This window comes from Corapipo altera, unplaced genomic scaffold, assembly GCF_003945725.1.
Source record: "Corapipo altera isolate COAL_440 unplaced genomic scaffold, ASM394572v1 51, whole genome shotgun sequence".
Classification (NCBI taxonomy): Eukaryota; Metazoa; Chordata; class Aves; order Passeriformes; family Pipridae; genus Corapipo; species Corapipo altera.
In genome coordinates this window covers 9,680,454-9,704,999 of record NW_020884892.1, presented here as the reverse complement: position 1 = coordinate 9,704,999, position 24,546 = coordinate 9,680,454, and the positions used below count along the sequence as shown (strand labels likewise).

The following is a 24,546-nucleotide window of genomic DNA, read 5'->3' as shown; positions in this document are numbered from 1 at the left end:
ACACTGGCCATATACAACTGTTAAAGGCCGGGAGAGTCTTGCTGACCACTCCCTGGCTCTCCAGTTCACAAATCATGTCATGTATGGGGGTCACAGAGTCCTGGTTGGTGCAGTGTTGTTGACAGTGCACTACTGTGGTACCAATCAGTACCTGTTGTTCTTCGACCCTCAGCAGTCCCACAGTAGAAGGGTCCTCTAGAGACCAGGCAAGGTATTCAGCTCTCCAATTTCCTCTACCCTGAGGTAATCTATGCCAAGGATGCACAGGGCCTCTGGGCCAGTCAAATGTGGTGTTTTTGCCATTCATTCCCAGTCAGGTTCACTTCAGCTACCAATACAGTCAGCTGTTGGGATCCCCCTATCACCCCAAAAGTAGAGATGGATTCTGCCCCTACATATCTTCATGGCACCAGAGTGCATTGTGTGCTGGTGTCAACTAAAGCTTTATACTCTTGTGGGTCTGATGTGCTCTACTAGATCCTCCTTGAGAGAATGCCTTTCCCTCATGCTTGAGAGGAGTCACCTCCAGAGGCTGAGTTTCTGTCCTCTTCCCAATCTCCTTGTCAATGCCCACATCCCAGGACAAGGATCTCAGTTGCTTGGCTTCACGACCATCCAGTTTCATATTGTGGGCTGTGATATTCCAGCATTGGACCAGTCAGGTCACCAGAGGCTCAGCCAACTGGCAGCTAAAATCGTTTCTCAGAGCTCACAGCTCACCCAGCAATAGGGATCAGGTGATTATCTCTGGCCCTGCCTCTTCCTCCTGTTCTGAGGGCCCTACTTCCTCTTCACCCCTCACTAAGCAAACTGATTTTGTCTTGGATTCCTTCTTCTGTATAGGAGCAACTGCTAGCAGCATTGGTTGTTCCTCTGGCTCAGCTGCAGTTTGAGTGGCCACAGTGCCTGTTGGTCTGCTTTCCTTAACGTCCTTAATATCCAGAGGAAATCAAAATTCTCAAAAGCTGTTGTAACAGGCCTGAAGGAGAAAAAGGGGGTGAAAAGCTGGGGGGAAATCCTCCTCCCCTGTTCTCCCCACAGACTGGTTACAGTTATTAATGGACTCCCAAAGGCAGCACCTGAGGGTGCTCTCCTACCTGAGGTAGCAGAGCAACACTGCACACACATCCGAAATGACCCTCACTGCCCTTGATGTTATCATGTCATGAGCTGATATCACACAGCACATCAACAGAGCAATCCTGATCCCTCTCCCGCTCTGAAAAAGAGCACCGTGATGGGCACGTAGTGCACATATGGAAACATATACTGGGTTAGGTACCTGCCCAACAGTAGGGACCAAATAAGGCTGTTGAGGTTTAGGAATGGCATTCCCCTATTTAGCATTCCCATGGAAATACTCCAAACCACACGGATCACTCCCCCCTCCCCCTTCGATGGAAGAGCAATATACTGAAAATAGCAAGATAAGAAAACAAACAGTAAAAGCAACAATACTAAGGACAGAGGGTACAAGAAAGAGGCAAACGATTTACACAGAAACCCCCCCAACAACAGACAATACCCTTGCTACACCACACTGACCCCACAGGAAGTCCTTCACCCATCCCTGGAAAATGATGTGAGGTGGTATAAAATAACCTCCGGGTCCTAGACACAACCCCTCCTGGCTACCGCAAAAATTAACCCTGTCCTGGCTGGAACCAGGACACTTCATTTATTTCTAACGAAGTCTATCATAAATTTACAATTAGACAAGCATCCAAGCAGTGGAAATGAAGGCTACTTACTGCAGTAAAGCAACACATGCTCAGTCTATGAAAAATGGAAATTTTTCTGTTTTGTGCAAAGGCTAAAGGCTTGATCACTGACTTCTCAGAAGAACAAATACTGCAAGATAGACATGTCCTGAAGGCTACCACACTGCGCTCTCTCACAGCTTACTGCTGCTTGTAACTAGAGCAACTGTGAAGACCAAGACTATCAAAACATCTTCATATTTTTAGTCTTTAAAAACTACACGCTTCCAGCTGCAAAAAAGGCAAATGAACATGCAATGCAACAGGAAAGCATTTTGTGCACATTAGCTAGCTATGCAAAAACATAGCTTCCTTTACACAGAAGTAACAACAAAATGCAACAGCTTCTCAGCCCTGCATCCTAGTTATGCCACAAACATGTGAAGCACACAACCAGGCACCAGCAGGATCATCACAAACCTCGCTTACCACAGATCAAACCACTGCATCAAAACTCTGAACTTTTGCTGCACCTATTTAACAGTTTACAGTCTCACCCATAAGATTAAGAAAAAACAGACTTAAATAAATAGGGCTGAGATACCAGCAGTTGTCTCAGTATTAAAGATACACACTGTGGGATTTCTACATCTTACAGCCCAGAAAAAACAAGTCCACTTCCTTTATATTAACAGAATCAAGAAAGCAACAATTTATAAGGAAAAGAAAGAAGATAAGTAGGACAGAGACAGCTGTAACACTAAACAACAGCAGCCCTAAAACATGACCTGAAGAGATGTTCTTCAACATTGTTTTCAGTCTTTGCAAGACTTCAAACTCTTCCTGAAAAGCACAAGCAAAGATGGGATTCTCTGCCACCTTGTGTATACATGGGAAAGCAGTGTGGATAGTTTCATAGCTCACAGTACTGCTCAGGAGTTTGCTCAGTCAGGGAGAAAGTGACTGCATTATCTAAGTTCATCCATCTATTCTGATATGAAAAAGCCATGTTGTCCTGAAGCCCCCAAAAGGAATTACAAGATCAAAGTCTGACTTTATTTCTAGATAAGCCTCTAAAAGCTCACTCACACTTGTCACCTGAAACTCACTTGTCACCTGAAACTGACAGACAAACTGGCAATGGCATTAAAGCTGAAAATACATCTAACACACTAATTAACAGTTTCTAACATTTCCTACAAATTTTAGCGATTTTTAATTACCTTTCTGGGAAAGGATATTCAAAAGTGACAATATACAAGATTGAAAAAAATTGTTTCACCTCCTGCAACAGAGACTGCATGTCAATGATTTTTGCAGCAATAGATAATAAAACCTGAAAGTATTATTTGAACTGAAAACAAGTTGAATATCTAAATTCAGAACACACAGATGATATGACATCTCACCCAAGAAGTAGCAAAGAATATCATGGTGAGGCAGAAACAATTGCATAGATAAAGCTCTTTTAATCTCCAATTTCTCACCCCTTTTTAAACTGTTTTTTGCATGCCAAAATTTGCACAACGCAAACAACAAACCATTTCTCTTAACTTTCATCTCCTATCAGCAAACATAATCTCTCAAGTCAGAGATGCTGTAGCAAGTCTTCTAATCTTTACTCCATACAGAATTTTCCATTTTTAATGGAATTCTGATTCTAAATAAGGGAGTAAGAAGTTTTTAAATTATCTTAACTTTGATAAAAAAGTAGGAAAGGGTACATTAAATTAACTTTTCTACATACATATGCCCCAGATTAGACATTAGGAAAAAATTTCTTCACAGAAAGGGTTGTAAAGCATTGGAACAGACTGTCCAGGGAAGTGGTGGAGTCATCATTCCTGGAAGTGTTCAAAAAACATGTGGACATGGCACACAGTTTAATGGTGAACATGATGGTGTGCTGGGTTGACAGTTGGACTTGATGATCTTACAGGTCTTATCCAACTTTAACGCTTTGAAGATTTTATGCATTCTTTTAGAAAACAACATCTACAAAACTAAAACCATTATCCAAAAAAAAAGAGAAAATACTTGTATACAAAACCTTGTAACCTGAACTTATTTCATACTTGCTACACACAACAGGAAAGAGTAAAGATTGAAAACAAATTATTTTAAATAAACAGGTTGCCAAGAACCCTCTTAACTTCACATTTACTAATTCAACAGACTACTGAGGAAAACTATGCAAAAGGTAACTGTCTCTGTAACATTAGAGGCAAAACATCATGTCTAATCTGTGTCCTGTTCCAAATAACTGCTGCAGCCTGGTTCAGCTGCAAGGGCACAAAGGCCATCATCACTTTTGCTGTAACAAACGAGAACCTGGAAGAGCTGACCAGATGATTAAAAACTACTACAAACCACTGCTGTTTCTAGAAGCAGTTCTTTGTAATGAATGGTAGAGGAAATCCACTGATGATTTTTTTGAGATCCTAATTCTTGAGAGTTTTTAGATTTCTAGCACTTCTGTTTGCAATCCTGCCTTAAGAGCAGAGATGCTATATTTAATTACCCAATTTTGACCAGGTATTTCAATTGAAAAATGCATGTTTCACCTAATACTTTGTAACCTATGTTGCCTTTGACTTCTGAGATACAGAAAGACACATACAAACTTTTTGTTATGAATATTTGGTGACCTCTGTCTTTCATAACTATGAATAACACAGGAGGTATGAAATACAGAGATTTTCTATTAAGTTTGAATAGTTTGAACAGAAAAACTCTACACAAAATTATAGAATTATCTCTCTTGATCCCTTTCTTAACATAATGGATTGCTCACTGATAATTTTAAATTATGCTTCTTTCTCACATCTGCCAGAAGTTATGCAGGATTCCAGTTATTACTGAATCACAGAATGGCTGAGGTTGGAACCTCTGGAGGTCTCTGGTCCAATCCCTCAGCTCAAGCAGGGCCACCAACAGCCCGTTGCTCAGAAGCATGTCCAGATGACTTGTGAGCATTTCCAAAGATGGAGCCCCCACAGTCTCTCTGGGGTTGCAGTGCTCAGTCACCCTCACAGTAAAGAAGTGTTTTCTGATGTTCAGAGGGAACTCCTGTGTTTCAGTTTGTGCCCACTACCTCTGGTCCTGTCAGTGGACACAAGTTAAAATACATGAAATTCTATCAGAAAACAGGAAAATGTTTTACTGTGAGGGTCATCAACACTGGAGCAGGCTGCCTGGAGAGATTGCAGGGACTCCACCCCTGAAGATACTCAAACCCCAACTGGACACAGCCCCGTGCAACCTGCTCTAATTGACCCTGTGGGAGCAGGTGAGTTGGACTGGGTGTCAGTAAGTCTCTTCCAACCTAAAGATCTCTGTGATTTCATATCAACTGCTGCTAAATATGTACAACACTTTCATAAGAAGTTCTTTAACAATTCAGCAAATTGTAAATTCAGTGAAAAGAAGGTGTGAGAACATGAACATAAGTTTCAGTAAATCAAAAGAGAATACTTTGGGAAAACATTTGCCCATCGTGCTTCTCTTAAAAAAAAATCAAACAGAGATGAGATTTTTTACTGAAGTCCCTTCCCATATTTGTTCCCCAAAACTTATGGGACAATTCATGTTTTTAAATTTGCTCTTCAATATCAGATGGCAAATAAATTTGAAACTTTTCTTTCAAATTTCAAAGTGAGTTCAGGTAACGTGCTAGGACTTTTATCTACCACAAGAAACAATGGAAATTTGATTCCATAGGAAAGGCCAAAAGCTTTACTTCTAGCACTTCATAACAATTTAGAAGCCCTGCAATGAGGATTCTGAATTTTTGACATACTGAGCAATAGCAACAACAACAAAAATATCAAGTCACAAAGCAAGTATAATTACAGAATTAATAGACTCGAGTGGTTCACTATCAGGACTCAAAAGAAAATTTCACAGCTCTGATAACCAACTCAGTGTCCCATATAAATGAACACTGTATTTGCAAACTGAATTATTGAAGCTCTTGTATAAGTGATGAATAAAGGAATACAGAGTGTCTGTCACAAACAAACAGTTCAAATGCAATGACTTTTTCCCCATAAAGTACTTTTTAAAGAAGTGTTTGATTCTTTTACAAAACAATACAAAGGTATGTTAGTAAAAGAAATTCTGAAGAAGAAAATTATTGCCGGAATAATTCCCCAAAATTAGGTCACCATACCAAAAGTCACCATTAGGAAATTACCAGGTAAAACTTGAGAGGAAAATAAAATAGGTCATGCTTAAGAGCAACAGAAAACACTAAATCTGCAGAGTTTTAAACACATCACTTACTGCTTTGACTCATGGTGACAAACCTCCAGCGTTGGATCATTATAGATGAAAGCTGCTTCTAAATCGTTGACTCTCACTCTGTAAATCCGGCACTGTTTGCTGTTCAGCTTGATCCTGTTCAGGTTTGCAACCGTGGGGAATATTGTCAGTTCCACATAACCCTATGAAAACACAAAACAAACCTTCTGTAAAATCTTTATCAACTCAAAAATAGATATAAAAGAATTCTTATCAGCACAATTCAAAGAAGATCATTGGTATAAAGATATTTATTTTAAAAGGAAACTGGTTTGCCCTTTTAGACATGTAGATTGTCTTGCATGCTACTTAACAGGTGAATTTTCCCACATGTGAAATAAAACAAAAAAACTGAAATGACTGACAATCATGTTTCTTTTACCAGAAATAATCTGCCTCTATTGACTAGATTTCAAGTTGTTAGCATCACTATGTTTATCATCACTATGATTTAGGTTTTGGTATCTGAGCTTTAAACAATTTCTAAAATCTAAGCAGAATCCATTTAAGCAGATGTCTAAATTCACAAAGACCCTCCATGACTTCAGGCCTGAAATCATCAGCCTCTTCAAAGGCCCAAAAAACTCTACACACCTACCTCTAACATCAGCTAACACTGCATGAACATCAATTTTAAACTGTAAATTGCTCTGTAATACTACTTGCAATGCAGTGGCCTTCATTTAGACACCTTTTCTGTACAGAGATTAAAGCGTTCACAATTAGAAGGTATTTTATTCGATGCGTGTCAAGGAATGACAGACTCATGAGAGGCATCAGATTAGAAAATATAACATATGAAGAGTCTGAACAACATAATTAGCTTGTGTGTGCAGTTGTCTCCTCTAAAAGCATGAATAAAACCCAGACGTTTAATTTCTACTTTCACATTTTATTAAGAAATACTTACTACAACAGACTTTCTCTGAAAATTTATGTTGTTGATACAAACCACCTGATGAGTTGTACTGGAAGAAAAGAAAAATTTAAAATAAGTAAGTTTTGCATAAATGCCAGCATTTAAAATAATACTTTAACCCAGTTTAAAAAAAACCAGAGAGCTATACAGGATATAAGTATATAGAGATAAATATTGCATATAAAATATACTTATATAAGAAGAATTAATGGTTGTCTAAATTGCTTATATGGTCTAAACCAAATAATGCATAGAAGTTGTACACAAGGTCAAGAAAGTTCTAATAAAATCAAACATAGTATCATACCATTATGAGTACTACTAGGAAAATTAGAGAAGATAGCAACATCGTTTGTGAACATCACTTATCTGTATGTAAAAATAAAGCACTACCAATGGCATAGTGTCAAGGTCTAACATTGCAGTGATATACAGTATCAAAAATGGTATGTAGCCATTGCAATCAGAAACCTGTGGAAAATTTATCTGATGAGTTGACTCTCACACACAATTTATGTAAGCAAGTATTATACATTAAAAGATATAGCATGTGCTTTTACAATGAATATGCCATATGAACTTATTAATTAAAATAATGGTTATATATTAATCAAGACTGGTATTAAAGTAGTGCAAGTCATGACTCAAGATACAACCTTGCAATAATTCAACTTTTATGACATATCACACATTATATGCACATACTCACGTACTCTGTACCTTAAAAAGTGATATTGCTTCAGCTGAGATCAAGTATGACAAAAATTCCTACAAGAGAATAACACCTAAAAACCGACTTGGACATTACCTATATTTAATTGTATTAAAGTACCAAGATCAGTGTTTACAGAGCCATAGTGCTGTCTACTCTCTTATACGGTTCCGAATCATGGGTCATCTACCACCACCACCTGCGTCTCCTAGAATGCTTCCATCAACGCTGTCTCCGAACAATCCTAAACATCCACTGGGCAGATGATGTGACCAATACATCTGTACTAGAGCAAGCAGCAGTCACAAGTATTGAGGCCATGTTACTGAGAACACAGCTGTGCTGGGCAGGACATGTCTCAAGGATGAAGGACCACCGCCTCCCTAAGATCTTGCTTTATGGTGAACTTGCCACCGGCTGCCACAAGAGAGGAGCCCCGAAGAGGAGATACAAGGACTCCCTGAAACAACATCTCAGCCTTGGCCATATTGATCAACATAACTGGTCCACTCTGGCCTCATGTTGGGAGGCCTGGAGACACACCATCTATAACACTGCTGATGCTCTTGAGAACACAAGCAGGATCACTCTCGAGGAGAAAAGACTATGCAGAAAGAATCGTGTCTTGCAGAATATACCACCTAAGGAGTCTTTCTGCTGTGCCTTCTGCAACTGGACATGTCTATCTCGTATTGGCCTTTTTAGCCACCAATGTGCTTGTAACAAGTGTGGGTAGAGCCCTTCCCAAATCTTCATTCGTGAAGCCCAGCCATGATGATGATATAACTGTATATAATGATTCTACTTAGAAATACATTTGTGTTACAGATTTATAAAGGATTCAAGGGGGTATAGAGAGAAATATATAAAGATCAACTGGAATCCACCACCAATTGCTTTGCAGCTTGGTTACAACCAAAATAGTGAATGTGTAAAAATGACAATTTGCTTAACAAAGCTGCTTGCTGCAAAGGTAAGTATTTTTTTACACATAAAAAAGCCCTTAAGTGAAAACGATTTGACACAGCAGTAAGAATGGAACATGGTAGTATGATCTGCAGTACTGACACTGTGTGGAAAATCTCCAGGGTCTGAAGAGCACAATGTAAACATCTTCAAAAGATGAGACTGCATGGTTGACAGACTCATTCCATGGGTAAATCCATTTACACAATAAAACATACACCTGCAACACACGTTTTCTGAACGCAAGAACACAAACAATAGCTCCAACCTTCTCAGGTAAATCATTATTGATCGGCCTGTTTCAGTGTGCACTGGTTTCAAGTACAGTAACTTAAAAAAAAAATGGATACTTATAATTTATATGGTCTTGGGCTCTCAAATCCTTTGTCTCCTTTCTTCCTATTCATTCTGAACCGCAGCACTCAACACACACTGCTGACCGTCAGTCTGGCACCAACACCATCCTCGTTCAGTGGGTCCTTCGACTTTTCCCCGAGTCACGTCGTATTTGATCACTCATCTCCTCAGCGGACCCGTGACCCCCAGCAGTCAGGAATCTTCAGCTCGGCTGAGCACCATCGTTACACCAACAACAACCAGTGTCCGCACATAACCTTCTGTCAGTGCACACGCAGTCCCTCTGCCGCAGGGCGTCCGGTACCAGTCCAGAGCCGCTTCCTCTCCGCAGGAACTGCGGAAACCGATCGGCTCGGCGGGCAGTGGAGGCGGGAGTTACGGAATCGGGATGGCACCGGGGCCCGCGCTCCCGGGAGTGCCGGCTGGGGCAGCGCCGCCGAGCGGGAGGAGCGCTGCGGAGGTCGGGCGGGCCGGGTGGGGCCGGGCCGGGCTCGGGGCAGGGTCGGCCCCGCGGGTCTCTCCCTCAGCAGCGCGGCCGCCGCGTCCCCGCCGCGCGCAGCCCCTCAAAAGCCGCCGCCATCTTGGCGGTCACCTCCGACCCCGGCGGGTCAGGGGTCACGGCCCGATTCACGGAGGTTTACTCTTTTAAGGCTGGGAAAGTCTTTTGGAGTGTTGCTTTTTACAGAAGGGTGGAGCAATGACGGCCAGAGGAAAATGGAAAAAAAAAAAAACAAAACAACGAAATAACCCCCCAAAATGATCCGAAAGCCGCGTAAGGAACCGGGCCGTGTCCCCGTGCGCAGGCGCGCAGAGCCCGCGGCGCGCGCGCGCACCCCCTGGGGCGGGGCCTCAGTGCGGCGAGAAGGGGGGGGAGGGGCGGTGGTGCCGCGGGGAAGGGGGGAGCGGCCTCCGCTTGGGAATGGAAACCGATTTAATTGGGGAACGCGCCTGGAATTACGGCACACCGCCACAAAACGGCCCGTTCCTTCACAGCCCGCCTGGGTCTCTACTTTTAAGTATCAGGAGGACACGAGATAAGTTCAAGATTTTTTCTGTCAATTCATCTGTTTTATGTTCAAGTAAATGCTTGCATCAAAGCAGCTGATGGAGTTTTGAAAGCGTCATTTCATGCTGAATGTCCAACAAAACAAATCAGGAGCACTGTGATGTGCTGTAATACCGTACTTTTCATGAAATACTTCATTTCTTACTTGTTTCACAAACCAACCCCGATGCCGGGGTTTCTACACAAATATACACTGGGACCACAGACTACAAAATTATCAGTTGTGTCGTGTATTTCAACTACGGAACCTTCTGTGATGCAATAGAAAGAATTTTCGAGGCTTTTACATTGATATTATTGATCTTCAAGAGGGAACCTTCTGGTGCTTTTGGAACCAGACAGGGAAAAAGGCAGTTCTTCCCAGCAGGGACCCATCGTAAGTCAAACACCACACCCCTGCACCAGCACTGAGGAGCACAGGGAACTGACCTTGTATCGCTGGGCAACAATAAACAGAGCTTAGGAAATAGTTTTTATTCAGCATTTTATCTGTAACAAAATTCCACGTATGCACACAGCCATCCTAAGTTACATTTGATTTACAGTTTCTTTCCCCTCCCTACTCACCCTACAGCTGGAATGTTGGCAGTTCCAAGGTTTTTCATACCTCACTTCTGAGTTTGATGCAGCAAATGCTTTTTGTATCAAATAACCTACAACTGTTAAGTTTAAATAATAAATCTGAAAACTGTCTAACATTAAGCTCCAGTTCACTGACACACAAACAATCCTTTTTAACGATTACAAAATTTCAATCTCAGGCACGTGACTTCATGATAATATCAAAAAAACTCCCGTTTCATTGCTCTATACAGAATAATATTCCACTGTAAGTTTTCAAGGCACAATTTCTTTGTGCAGTTATTTTCCATAACAAAATTTTTTAAAAAATAAAAAATAATTGCACAAAGTTTTATAAGTTCTCTTTTAAAAGCACAGGTAGTCTTCTGTAAAGCACTAGTTTTACCTGAGCTACGTTTTAATGATAGCTTATAGGACACTCATAACATAATGTCCAGCTGCTCTTTCTTACATTCACACTTCAGTACAATTTGGGGTTTTTGTATTATTTAAAAAGCCATTCTGCCAAGTGTTAAAATGTCAAGAGCTTGTGCTAATGGTATTCACAGATGTGACCATAAAAAGAACCACCTTTCAAAATGAAGACTAGTGTAGTCTCAAGCAGGAATGATTTTTTCATGAGCTTCTCAGGTCTGCACTATTCACTAACATTCAATGAAATCTTTAAGAATGGTCACTAACAGACAAAAGGCTAAACATTCCCTTTTCCTGTTCAAATCAATTCAATTGACTGAATTATTATTAAGGTTTTAAATATTCATGTCAAATTTTAGCTTCTGGATAGACAGATGAAAGTGTATTCCAGAAGTAGCTTGACTCCTGGCTTAACTAGACACAAAGGAAAAAGAAGTTGGTGGGCAAAGGAAGGTGAGCTGGACTGTAGTTCCTCAGAAGACGAGTGCCCTCACATTCGACTTAGCTGAGCAGAGAACACTGCTCCTTCAAGAAGCTCAGCTGCTTAAACTCCAGTACACTGTATAACAATGGCAACTCCTTTCCCCAGGAGGCAGCAACAAGCAACGTTCACTGTTAGTCTGTTCAGTACCCTCAGTTCATAAAACAATACTTGTTATGAGATGGGTCTTCTGGAATTATAAACTTTAACACCATTCAGCATTGAGGAGCGAGCATATTTTGTCAGGAGAGCACCAACAGTCTGCTTCTCTGCACACAAGTCTCTATAGAGAAAATAAAGCAGATGACAGTGGCATTAGAGGTATTCTCAAACAAAATGAACCCAAGAAATACTTGTAACCATAGCAAGTTATCCTGGATTAGGATATTAGGAGAAAAGAAAAACGAACTACTGAAACTGTCACATAATGCTTTACATTACCTAAATTTTAGAACTTTGCTTGACATTTAAACAATAGGCAAAAGTACACATTATCACCCATTTAAATCCAGTAGGATCAGCTTTTTACAGACATTTAAACCCAGCAAATAGAGCTACTGATCTCAGAGTTGAGTATTCTATTCATGTAGAATTCATATTCGTTTAAAATGCAAAGTACAGTATTTGAGTCAATGATAGCTCACCAGAAGCCAGCAGTGCAAAAAGGGAAGAATATAATGCTAGTTATATTTTAATAAAAGGAAACATATCCTTACTGTATATAAGGCGTAATATCCACTTCTGTCCACTTTTCCCGTATGCTGAATAAGCTGTTGAATCTTTCCTGATTGTCTTCAGGTAAGTCTTCTACTTTTAGCAGAAAGATGGTCTCTGGCCTTGAGCTTTTATCCACAAGAGCCAAGCCCTGTAGATCAGCATCAGAGAGAAAATGTAAAGCCAAAAGAAACTTCCTTCTTTCTGACAATGTTGCATACAAGTTGCTCTTTGCTCATCCAAAGCCTCCTAAAACTGCACTACCAGAGGCAAAGTGAAGAAATATCATAAAGGGGCTGTTTTACAGGCAATATTTATAATTTCCTTTATGACAAGAAGGAAGGAGGAATTCACTGAGTTCCAGCCTTTCTCTGTCTCCTTTGAGCTAAAGGATTCCCATAGTGCTTGCTATTCTACTGGCTGTCACTACAGTCTGCTCAACAACAGCTTCAGCCTCTGTTCTAGTTACATGTACATGTAGTAACTGCACAGCTGCAACTTTTCTTCAAACAGTGAAACATGCTGGAGTTACAGAAACATGAATTATCATGATTCCACCATGATACTGGTGCTCATAAAATGTACTTTAATTCAAAAGCTGACAGAAACAACACAATCAATACCCAGTAATGGATAAAATCTATGTATGACACAAGTCAGTTACAGCCTCCTCAGGAAAGAATCGTACTTCATCATGTGTTTACCTTAAGCTGATCAAGCCTTGTTGTCATCCCTTCAGGGACACTTTGTTGCCAGACTTCTTGAAACTCTGACAGATTGAATTTAACTGCATTTTGCAAAAGCATTTGTGCTATAGCTCTACATATTTTATCTTCATGCATTTCAAAGTAAACCTCCCCTGCTGAGAAACAAAAAACAGGTTATATCTTGGGTTGCCGCTTTTTCATAAAAGAACAGAAAGCAGTCTTGTACTTCCATTCTGTTCTACAGTCTGCTGTAAACCAAGTATCCTCTTCTTTCTTTTTCTTGGTAAGTAACCTGACTTGGTACTACTTTGGATAAATGATGGTATCTTCTCATTCTCGAGAACAAATTATGCAGAACAGAGCAGCACTGTCCCAGCTCCAGTATTAATTCATATCAATAAAGGTATTTGCCCTCCATCTTTTCCCCTTTCACAGTACTCTGTTTCTCCTACAGCTTTCATTCCTATTTCTGAATTACTTCTATTAAAGCATTTGCTGTTTGTGGTTGAACAATTAACAAAATTTTCACTTCTTTGAGATGATGAAGGGAATAAAGAGACTTCATTTTCTCTCATACTGACTTAACTAAAATTCTCTGAACAAAATCATGTATAAACACTCCCTTCCATTTTTTCAGTCACACAGACCTACTGTCATTCAGACTTGTTCCTCATGCAACTTGTGCAACCTGTTTAAATATATTAAGATGACAGTCTGTTGCCACTCCAACTACTTTCCTATGTTCTTTAAGGTTGAGTGCAACTCCTGCTTCAGCCAATGGTGAGACAAAAACCACTGTGGGGAAGAACTGAGACTGAGATTAAGGCACTGCAATATTATGTCTGTGTGTGAGGTGGGCAATAGAAATTTAATCAATACAATAAGCAAATCTTGTGGTGCAGTTCAAGGGACCAAAGGCAGATCCCTACTTCAGGCAAGCTGAATTCATGCCATTGACTATTCACAACAGCACAATTAGTTGCTTAAATATCTGAGACCTCCTAGGGTATTCAAAGAGACCTGCCATCTAAGTTTTACTAGTGATCTGTCTTTAGTCACAAAAGTAAGGCTTGTAGACATCTAATAAGTCAATTCCAGTATATCTGTTATTTCCCAAATTTTCACTATTATCTTGTACAGTTTAATAGTCCTTCTTCATATGAAACTTCCTTTAACAATTTTACTGATTTTTAGCTCAGTTTTCTCTCTCCTTTTACTGGCACCATAGTAAACTCATTTGTTTGGGCCATCCTCACAAAATCTGCATTTCCTCTTTAATAACTATTTCCTTTATCCAAAGTTAAACCATGCAAGCTTTCACAAACTTACCATCATCAACGTATTTCCTCCCATAGCTTAAAAGAATGTGTTCTATCATCTCTCTGGAAAAAAAATAAAATCAGAAATCAAGTTTAACGCTGTTCATTAGGATGTCACAGAAACAGTTACCAAGAAGATGATGAAGGAACAGGTATAGGGGAAAAATAAATCTGAGAGAACAGAGGATGAGACTTCTTCATGGGTGAAATGAAGAAACTGGTAAAAACTTAGAAGTAAAAGCGAACAAAAGGGGACAGAAATAACAGATGGGAGTTAATTCAGTCTGTCAACCCCAAAGGTCTCTTTCACTTTCTAGTTATAACTCACAAAGACTAAAATGCATAAGGAGAATATGGAAAAGAGACTCTTGCAATATTACTTCTTTCCAATGAGAAAGAATTGTATCAGAAACAGGTCAGCAGGACCAGGGCAGTCATCATCCCCGTGTTCAGCATTGGTGAGGCCACACCATGAATCCTGTGTGCAGTTCTGGGCTCCTCACTACAAGAAGGACATTGAGGGGCTGGAGCATATCCAGAGAAGGGCAACTGGGCTGGGGAAGGGTCTGGAACACAAGTCTTGCAGGAGCAGATGAGGAAGCTGGGGTTGTTCAGCCTGGAAAAAAGGAGGTTCAGGGGAGACCTTATCACCCTCTACAACTCCCTGACAGGAGGCTGTAGCCAGGTGAGGGTCAGTGTCTTCTCCCAAGTAACAAGTGACAGGACAAGAGGAAAAGGCCTCAGGTTGTATCAAGGGAGGTTTAGATTGGATGTAAGAAAAATTTCTTCATGGAAAGGGTTGTCAAGCACTGGAACTGGCTGCCCAGTGAAGTGCTGGAGTCACTATCCTTGGAGTTATTTAAAAGCTGTGTAGGATGTGGCACTAAGGGATATGGTTAAGGGGTAGATTTGGCAGTGCTGGGTTAACAGTTGGACTCAATGATCCTAATGTCTTTTACCAACCTAAATGATTCTAGGATGCAAGTCAAAAATTTGGCAGTTAATTACCCCTCACTGAACAGCAGGCATTTTTCTAGAACTCTGGCATAAAATTATAGCCTAACTGCAGACACAAAAGCAAGATCTCTTTTTGAGCCAAATGAATGGAAAATGCTACATATTGTAAAGTTAAGACTTTGTTTGAATGGTAATCTTGAATTACTTTGTGACTTCAACTCTTATATTCTCAAATCAGTATTACACCAGAAAACATACCTGCATCTCAGACAGTATGCAACAGGTAAACTAAACATTTTTGGCTAGCTATAGTTCAGAATAGGTGTTTCAAGATGCTCAGCCATTTACAGCTTAAGTACATGTTACTTTCATCATTTACAATTCAGTAGTAATGTTTCTACTATTGAATGAATTGGAAATATTACCAATAGACACTAGAATCAGTTTACTAACCTATCTGTCTAAACTACTAATGCTCTTGTATACTTTTAGAGGCAAAGAAAATGTATCATTAACACCACAGTAACTGGAATCTAGATTTGGAAGACTATAATTATAAAAAACAGTTAATAATTATTGTGATTAGTAATAATTAATAATGAATGTAGGCAATTTTAAGTACTAAAAATAATAGCTTACCTGGGTTCTAGAGATCCAAGTTCTTCCAGGCAGGTACGTAAAGGAACCTTATTTAAAGACCAGGACTCTGAGTCTATTAGCTGAGTAACATGATCCAAGAGTTTCATCTCATAGTTGAATTCCAGAATTCTCCAATATCCTGCCAAACAGAACATCACAAAACACTGTTAGAAGGAAAACATTAACACCTTAATTCTATTCCCATTAAGATAAATTACAGAGTCTGGACATTTAGGTCACACCTTTACAAAGTACGGCAGCAGCATTCTGTCTTTTTAGGGATTAAAAGTGAGAAACAGAAATAAATAATAAGAACAAATGTAAAGGAGAATGACATTTAATCATCTCAATTATTCATAACTCTTCATGTAGATTAACTGCCACAGACACTACAAATCCCATCCCAAGCTGAATCAGACCTGGAGAAACTAGTAATTAGTTCAGGCACAGAACTGCATGAACATGACTGGCTGCACTGGCACTGCAAAGCAACAGTTCAGGTCCAGACAAGTCCTCTACAATCCAGATGTGACAAAGCACAGCTGTGGTACAATGGTACTGTGCAGGTGTCACTGACAAGGGAAGCCATCTCTGAGATCTGTCCTTACATAATGGGGTGGGGTACAGAGACGATGGAGCAGTTATTCCTAGTGGTGCAAAATGATGGGATGTGAGGTAACAAAGGAAAACCCAGCTGGTTACTAGGATTTTTTCCCCCTGTAGATAGTCAAACACCAGAACAGCCTGACAGAGGGCGTGCAATCTCCATTCTTGGAAATGCTCAGAACTCAATCAAGGCCCTGAGCATCCAGCTACAAGCTGGCTCTGTTCTAAAGCAGGAATTTGGACCTGATAACCTTCAGAGCTCAGTTCTGCCCTGTTTCAGTCTATGACTCAAGGACTGCTGTCCCCCAGTGTTCCGGTGTGGGTTTGGGCATGGCCAAGTAAAGGATAAGTAGGACCTGTCCCAAGGTGAGGCACTTGCTCATGTTTTGCCTCACATGGTAGGAAGACACTGAGATAAACCCAGTCTGGGAGGAAGAAAGGACTAGGAAAAGGCTGAGGTTAGGTAAGGATCAGCTATTTTTGCCTCTAGAACTGCAAAAAGCAGTACCCACTCATTCCTGAAGAGGGCAACCAGCCAAAAAAATATTCATGCAATGGGTGGGATACTCTGATGCCAGTGTTTGTAGCAGCAAAGAAGGAATTACCCTGGGAAGAGACAGACTGGCAGTGCCTGCTCGGCTTTATTCTTTTGATCAGCTTCATAGCAGTGGAGGACATAGAACTATGGAAGCAGATCTTAGAACTTTGAAGTAACTTGCACCTTGAAAGACAAGGATGTGGAATGAGCCTTAGAAAAAGGAGACACATATTTTGGGGACAATAGCAGGGTTATTTCCTCATAAGCAATAATATTCTTCAGAGATGACTACCTTCAATTTTGCAGGCATTTATAACCTGCAATTGATGGAGTATTTCTTCTTCACTTGCTTGAATCAGACTTAACAAATCTTCTGTTGTATACTGCAAGAAGGGGAAAAAAGAAGGAAATAAAACAGGTTGTCCTTAGTCCTTCTTTGCTTCAGCAAGCATGCTAAATGCATTGTAAGCTATAATGAAGGAAAGACTTAAGATAGATGTTTTTCCTCAGATCCTGAATTTTCTAAGGTTTACCACATTCTCTGAAACTTTTACTGTAACTTACAACATTTCCTCAAAGGGTTATTCAATATAAGTCAGTCCAACTACAGGAAAGTTTTTGTGCCAGGCATAAGTAATACACCTGTATTCCCAGGATGTCAAATTAGCACACGCAGACATCGTAAGTAAAGTATCCCAGCAAGAATGAAAAGTCAATGTATTCTGGCTTTCCTAAAATCACATATATTAATCTGTGAGATTCAAAGAAAAGGCAAAACAAAAATAACTTATCACTTTTGGTGTCTGCTATCCAGTTAGCAGACACAAAGCACAGACCCTGCCACAATACACACAGCTCCTTGCAGAACAGTTATGAGGTGAGATGGGAAGGTGCTGTGGATACTGCAGCAAAGACATGGTAGGAACAGAAGGTATCACAAAGAGTGAAGTAAATGGAGGAAATACCAGACTTCAATCCATCGGAAATAGGGCTTGATCAATTCCTTTATTCACCTTACAGCCTATTTAATCCACTCTAATATTAAAGTTCTGTTGATTACAGCTTATTTCCTATCAGAAGGAAAAGTACTGTATTAAGTACTTGAGATCTATTAGACTATGGGAACACAAACAGAACAAACCAACAGCAAGTTTGGCACATCCACATGCTAAAAAAGCATTTAATAAATATAAAAAGGTCTCCTCTTCCTGCCATAACATTCTTATTAGACAGTTTGTCGAAATATCATCAGGCCAAGCTCCCATCAGTATGTCAACAAGGGACAACCTTATTATATAATACTTAAAGAAACACTGCTAGCAATTGAGATCAAAAACATCCCCAAATCAATATGCGTGTTTTTAAGTTAGATGCTGCCATTCAGATGCCTTGCACAGAAGTCCTTGGCATTTGTCCCTGCTTTGGGGTCTGGCTAGCACTCCTAACAGCTTTTTTGAAGACATCACTGCTCTCAGCTCTGATGCTTTTTATCAGCTCCATCATCCTCGCAAATATAAAATAGAATGGACTGACTTGCATCATGTCCACACCAGCAATTTCCAGATAATGTATTTAGTACGTTTCTTATCCTTATTCTTATCAGACTGTGATCACCTGAGTATGCCTTGTCATTTCATGGTAAAATTCAGTACTAGACTATTTATAAGTTTTCCTGCAGTTTGCTAATCACATCACTATGCAACAGGCTTCCACACAGTCTCATAATTCCTTATGGCTCTTTTGCTGAGGTTCTCTGTGTATGATACAGTCCTGAAAATCATGAGAAGCTTACAGTAAGCCACCAAAATAGAATAATTTGTTTTCAAACAGATTAAAAGTGGCTTATTAGTTGCCAGTACATGAAAAATATTAAGTGTAAGCAAACAACACAGTGGAAATCTTTACTACACGCATATTGTTTGGGATTCCAGTGAGAATTAGTCCCATAGGAAAGACCTTTCCCCTGGAGAGCTTTCAGATTCATTTAGAGCTCCATCAGTGGCAAGGTGAGATTTGCCTACATGTATCTGATACAACTAGTTGTTCTCCAGCAAGCTCATAGAGGAAATACATTCTCCTTCAAAATAAATGGTGTTCAGTTCTCAAAGTAGGCACTAATGTTTGGGAGACATTGACATGTTTTTATAACATTCATTCAACATTATGAATAAATATTATTGCATATGACATTTTTGTTGTGTTGCTAGCCTATGTCAATGCTTATAATTTCTAGACAACTTAAGCCTTTCTACCTCTGCCATCCCTATGTATGTCCCTCTATGCCTAGACCAGAGTAGGTGGCAAAGGCAATTCCTGGGGCAAGATCATGACACTGATCAGAAATCAGTCTGTTAATCACCCAGGAAGAGACAGGCAGCCTTTTTCTCCAATGGAGAAAAGTAACATCTATATTTGCACATCCAATCACACACAGATGGCTTGTTCGGTCAGCTTCAATCAAGCCTCAGCATAAAATACTTTGGAGTAACTGTTTCTGTTTTTAAAGTCAAAAGGAAAACTAACCAAACTAACAAAACCTCACAGTTTTCATCAGTCTTTTATCTGAGATCATATGCCACACAGTGCAGATCTCTCCTTTACTCCTTAGACCCTAAACTGAATTGTCTGGAAACAAAAGAGGGAAGGAAAACAGGATTTTATTTGTGTTTTCCCTTCTTGTAGCATCAGTCCCATTCTTGCTTTATATCATCCCTGTCATTCTCTTCAACTCCCTGCTTCTCCTTGTCATCATAAATTACTGATTGGCAAGTGACTTGCACATGGGTGTACTCTGATCTCACACATAACATACCATATATGTGCCAAAGAAGGAAAGGCTGCATTATACTTTAGCAGTCAGATAACTCTCAAGAAATTTAGAACAGGTACTGAAGACTGTCTTCCAAGAAGCTTCCTATATGAAGAGGGAAATCCCCAGTCTCTTTCTGTGTCCTTTCTTTTCTCCTCTTTTTACTAATAAAAAGGCTGCTTACCTGTGCTCAGTGGAAGTGCTAACAATTACCAGCTTGTTTAGGTTTAAAAAATTAACTCAAAGGAGCACTGTGAATCATGTCAGGAAAAGCTTTTTCTAGTTAAGAATGTATCTTCACCTGAATTTGCTCACTACCAATTACAAGAAAGCTATTTACTTTTGAAATTTACCTTTGAAAATGTCAAAGTCTGATCTTCCTGACTGTTAGGCCCTTCATATGGATCTTCCATTAAAAGCTTCCTTAGTTTCTTCAGTTTTGGTCGACATCTCCTTAATTCCCAATAGTTATTGGAGAAACCAGCAATCTACAAGAAAAAAATAGAGACTCTTAGAACTTTTTAATATACCAACTGGATTCAAAGCTGCTTACCAAAAATTTTCAGCAGAAAGTGTTAATCTAGTTACTGGAAACAAGAATCTATTGATAGGGTAATTAGTTTGAAGACAAAACAATCACTGTAATGTTTTCAATTAAAAAAATTTACCACAGGCAATGAAATATAAAAATCCACTGGTGATTGATAAAAGTATGCTCACAGTGCATAAGACAAAGGTAACAGTTCCTTTCTGCATGCAAACAACAGGAAATCGTGCCCCTGTGTATAAAGCATATTTATAAAGACATCCTCCTGGAGCTGTTCAATATACAAAGAACCTACAGAAGACTCATGTCCTCCTGCAGTGTCAGCCTGCAGCTATAGCAATATCACAAGGCATTTAAAATGGCATTACAAGCCCGTGTTAAGGCAAGTGAATCCCAGCTGAGTTTCACATAAGCATCTTGGCAAGAAATTAGAGATTAAGAAAGCAGAGAATTAAAGCAAACAAAGAAAATCCCAGAAAGACATACCTGTGAATGAAAAATATTACAAGATGCTAGATCTGCATTCAACTGCTCTGGAGTTTTGCAACCAGGAACAAACAGCAGCATATTTGAGGTATCTGCTATTTTCATGTCGTAAGTTTTATCTTTGCTGCACAACACTGCTTGTTCATCCTTTTCACCACGGATTACTAGGCTGGAAAAAAAAAACACAGTACAAAAATAAAGATGTATTTTTAACTCTATTTCAGGAGGAACACCTATTAAACTTGACTGATATTTCTTCATATTTATACATTTGTAAAGAAATTATAAACTGAAGTTCTGGTTGGTGGCAGCAGTCACAGTACACCAAAATATAAAGATGCAATTGTCAAGTAAATCTAATTGACTGTGTTTTTTCCTCTCATTTCAGTGTGAGAAAACTCAAAAAGACAAGCATTCAACATTTTTATGCAGATCACAGTCAAACCTCCCCACGTGCCTATTCACAACCCCCATAAAACACTGATTAAGTGATGCTTAATGCCTGAACTAGTTTACTAATCTTAGAAATTAGATTACAACCGGAGTTGTTCTTTAATGAGGACTGATATTGAGGTACTGGAGCAGGTCCAGAGAAGAGCAACAAGGCTGGTGAAGGGACTCGAGCACAAGTCCTAGGAGGAGAGGCTGAGGGAGCTGGGGCTGTTCAGCCTGGAGAAGAGGAGGCTCAGAGGAGACCTCATCACTCTCTACAACTCCCTGAAAGGAGGCTGTAGCCGGGTGGGGGTTGGTCTCTTCTCCCAGGCAACTATCAGCCAGACAAGAGGGCATGCTCTTAAGCTCTGCCAGGGGAGGTTTAGGTTGGATATTAGGAAGAAATTCTTTACAGAGAGGGTAATTAGGCATCGGAATGGGCTGCCCAGGGAAGTGGTGGATTCTCTGTCCCTGGAGATTTTTAAGATGAGACTGGATGTGGCACTTAGTGCCTTGGTCTAGTAACCACGGCAGTAGTGGATCAAGGGTTGGACTTGATTATCTCAGAGGTCCCTTCCAACCCAGCTGATTCTGTGATTCTATGAAACTGGTCCATTGTGAAAAAAGAAAGCAAACAGAAATTGTGTCTATGGTGCGGAGCCCTTCAGATAATTCCCTCTCAAAAAACATATATATTTTCTTGCAAATAATTCCAAGCAGGAAAGAAAATCATCTTCTAGAACATTTCAGGACAAAGAGACAACGCAAACCCCCCTCTTCAGCTCACGTACTCAATTAAGTAGAGATTCTTCGTGAGGACGTAAAAATACCAAAGCAGGACCACAAGAGAGGAACATACAGTTCCTCACAGGGTACACTAAATTAAGTGCTCAGATTCAATTTAATCAAACTGCTCCTCTCGCTTCCCTAAGCTTGCATGCCTGAACAAAGATCAGCTGTGCCCCAAGGGATCCTCTGTGTATTTCAGGCATCTTACCAATGACATTTTATTAATATTACACTAAATAGTAATAGGCTCGCTAACATTAATCTCAGAGAACTACCTTCTTTAGAGGGAGTTCTCATATTGTATCATTATAAACATTTTTCTTATGTCACTGGCACTGCAGCAAAGGAAGAAATTTAAAACAGTATCAAAAACTTGTCTATTATCTACTCTTGGTCCAGAGTTTGATGTCCTATAACCATCATACCACATGCCTGTGTTAATACTGTACATCCTTCCCTGCCAGTTTGTCTACCTTGCAGGCACCGTGCCATCCATCAGACCTCGGGACCTCCACTAGGAAAATCTTAAAGCAAGCAGAATTCTTCTACAGACATAATCTCTTTTTAAAAAACTCGAGTTTTTCATCTCCTATATTCAAATGCCTGATCACAGAATATCCCGAGTTGGATGGCACCCACAAGGATCAAGTCCAACTCCTGGCCCTGCACAGGACAGCCCCAAGAATCACACCATGTGCCTGAGAGCGTTGTCCATATTTTTCTTGAACTTGGTGCCGTGACCGCTTCCCGTGGGAGCCTGTTCCAGCCTCTTGAGTTTTGGCTTGAAGGCTCCACAGCAGCTATTTTACTATTAAAAAAAAAAAAAAAAGCGTCTTGTAGATGTTAATAGCTTTAGTTTCCACTGCAACTGAGACAGATTTAAGGGACGGTTACGCGAACGGCATGAAAAGAGCAGAAATCTGCACCAAACCACGCTTGAGGAGTGTCCCCGCGGCCCGAACCAAGCCCCGCCCCGCCGTACCTGCGCCCCGCCTCCAGCTCAGCGCAGAGCCCCGGCTCCAGCTGCAGCAGGCAGCACTCGCCGGCGCTGGCCTGGGGGCCGAAGCTGAGGCAGTGCACGGCCGGCAGCAGCTCCGCCGGGTTCAGCTTGGCCGTCTGCAGGGTGGCGTCCACCTCGGCGCGGCTCCGCTCGGACATGGCGGCCGGGCCGGGCCGCGCCATCCCCGTCATTCCCGCCATCCCCGCCCCGCGCAGGCGGGCGCCGGCGGCGCGCGCACGCTCGTTGATCCTGCGGTTGGCGGCCGGCGTGGCGGGGGGGAGCGGCTCGGGGTGGCGCTGAGGGGAATCGTTCTTCTCTGCTCCTCCTCCGCCGGCTCTGACCCGGGACAAACTCCCCGATTCCGGTCCGGCTGCACAGGAGCCAGACCGTGCTGCAATAAAGTCTCTCGATACGCCAATAAGATGCAAAGAAAAAAAATAATTTACAAAATACACTAAATAAAATAAAAACACAAAATACAGCAAAGACCTCTAAGATCATGAAGTCCAACCCTTAACCCAGCGCTGCCAAGTCTCCCACTAAACCATGTTCCTAAATGCCACATTACACATCTTTAAAATACCTGCAGTGGTGGTGGCCTGACCACTTCCCTGAGTAGCCTGTTCCAATGCTTGATCACCCTTTTTGTGAAGACATTTTTCCCAATATCCAATCTAAACCTACCCTGGTGCAACTTAAGGCCATTTCCTCTTGTCTGACACTTGTTACTTGGGAGAAGAGACAGACCCGCACTTTGCTACACCCTCCTTTCAGGCAGTTGAAGAGTGATGAGGTCTCCCCTGAGTCTCCTTTTCTCCAGAATAAACAGCCCCGGCTTCCTCAGCTGTTCCTTATCAGACTTGTGCTCCAGACCCTTCACCAACTCTATTCCCCTTCTCTGGACATGCTTCAGCCCCTCAGTGTCTTTCTTGTAGTGAGAACCCCAGAACTGGGCACAGAATTTGAGGTGTGGCCTCACCAGTGCCGAATACAAGGGGATGGTCCATGCCCTGGTCCTGCTGACCTCACTATTTCTGGTACAAGCCAGGATGCCACGGGCCTTCTTGGCCTCCTGGGCTGGCTCATGTTCAGAGACTGTTGACCCTTTTCCACTCAGCAAGCTTCCAGCCACTCTGCCCCATGCCTGGAGTGTTCCTGTGGCACCCTCTAAGTTTTAACTCCACACCAGAGCATGACAGCAAGTGTGGAGAGAGGGAGACTGAGTGTTTGAGCTACACTGATCGGTCTTGGCTGTAGGTGGGAAGGTACTGGGTGAGGCAGCTGCCACCCATCAGCATCACCCATTCCAGCTCTGTCCTGACAGCTGTGGGGACAGTCTGACTGGGGGCAAGTATCTGCAGGCTCTCATCCACACATGATCCTTTAGGAAAGGGCTTCCACAGAGAGGTTTGTCTCCCTGTGACTCAGGGCTCAACTGTGGCCTGATCTGGGCTCCTTCTGCCAGAGGAAGCTATGAAGAAGTGCTTGGCTAAAACCATGACAG

The 24,546-nt window shown here is 41.1% G+C and overlaps 2 protein-coding genes across 5 annotated transcripts in view; both read right to left on the bottom strand.

Annotated features, from left to right (window-relative positions):
• TAF2 (TATA-box binding protein associated factor 2) overlaps positions 1-9,703 on the bottom strand; it is a 67,335-nt gene extending 57,632 nt beyond the window's left edge. Inside the window, exons 1-3 of one of the 3 annotated variants that reach the window (XM_027645566.1) lie at positions 8,954-9,703; positions 6,913-6,967; positions 5,985-6,145 (exon numbers count right to left, since the gene is read on the bottom strand). In XM_027645566.1, coding sequence (XP_027501367.1) covers positions 5,985-6,145; positions 6,913-6,967; positions 8,954-9,006 — 269 coding nt within the window. In that variant the 5' untranslated portion in view covers positions 9,007-9,703. Of the gene's footprint in view, positions 1-5,984; positions 6,146-6,912; positions 6,968-8,953 lie in introns of those variants that run through there. The other 2 variants (XM_027645567.1, XM_027645568.1) reach the window with 2 other exon arrangements.
• Positions 9,704-10,481: 778 nt separating this feature from the next.
• Positions 10,482-23,235, bottom strand: DSCC1 (DNA replication and sister chromatid cohesion 1). 2 transcript variants are annotated; one of them, XM_027645741.1, is made up of 9 exons: positions 23,025-23,235; positions 20,822-20,990; positions 20,142-20,276; positions 17,272-17,362; positions 15,836-15,974; positions 14,250-14,302; positions 12,918-13,075; positions 12,216-12,364; positions 10,482-11,782 (listed from the first exon to the last, which is right to left on the bottom strand). In XM_027645741.1, the coding sequence occupies exons 1-9, from the start codon at positions 23,231-23,233 to the stop codon at positions 11,674-11,676; spliced, it is 1,212 nt and encodes a 403-aa protein (XP_027501542.1). In that variant the 5' UTR covers positions 23,234-23,235; the 3' UTR covers positions 10,482-11,673. The 2 variants fall into 2 exon arrangements, with proteins under 2 accessions (XP_027501542.1, XP_027501543.1); XM_027645742.1 differs by having other exon boundaries at positions 12,918-13,072.
• Positions 23,236-24,546: the final 1,311 nt, after the last annotated feature.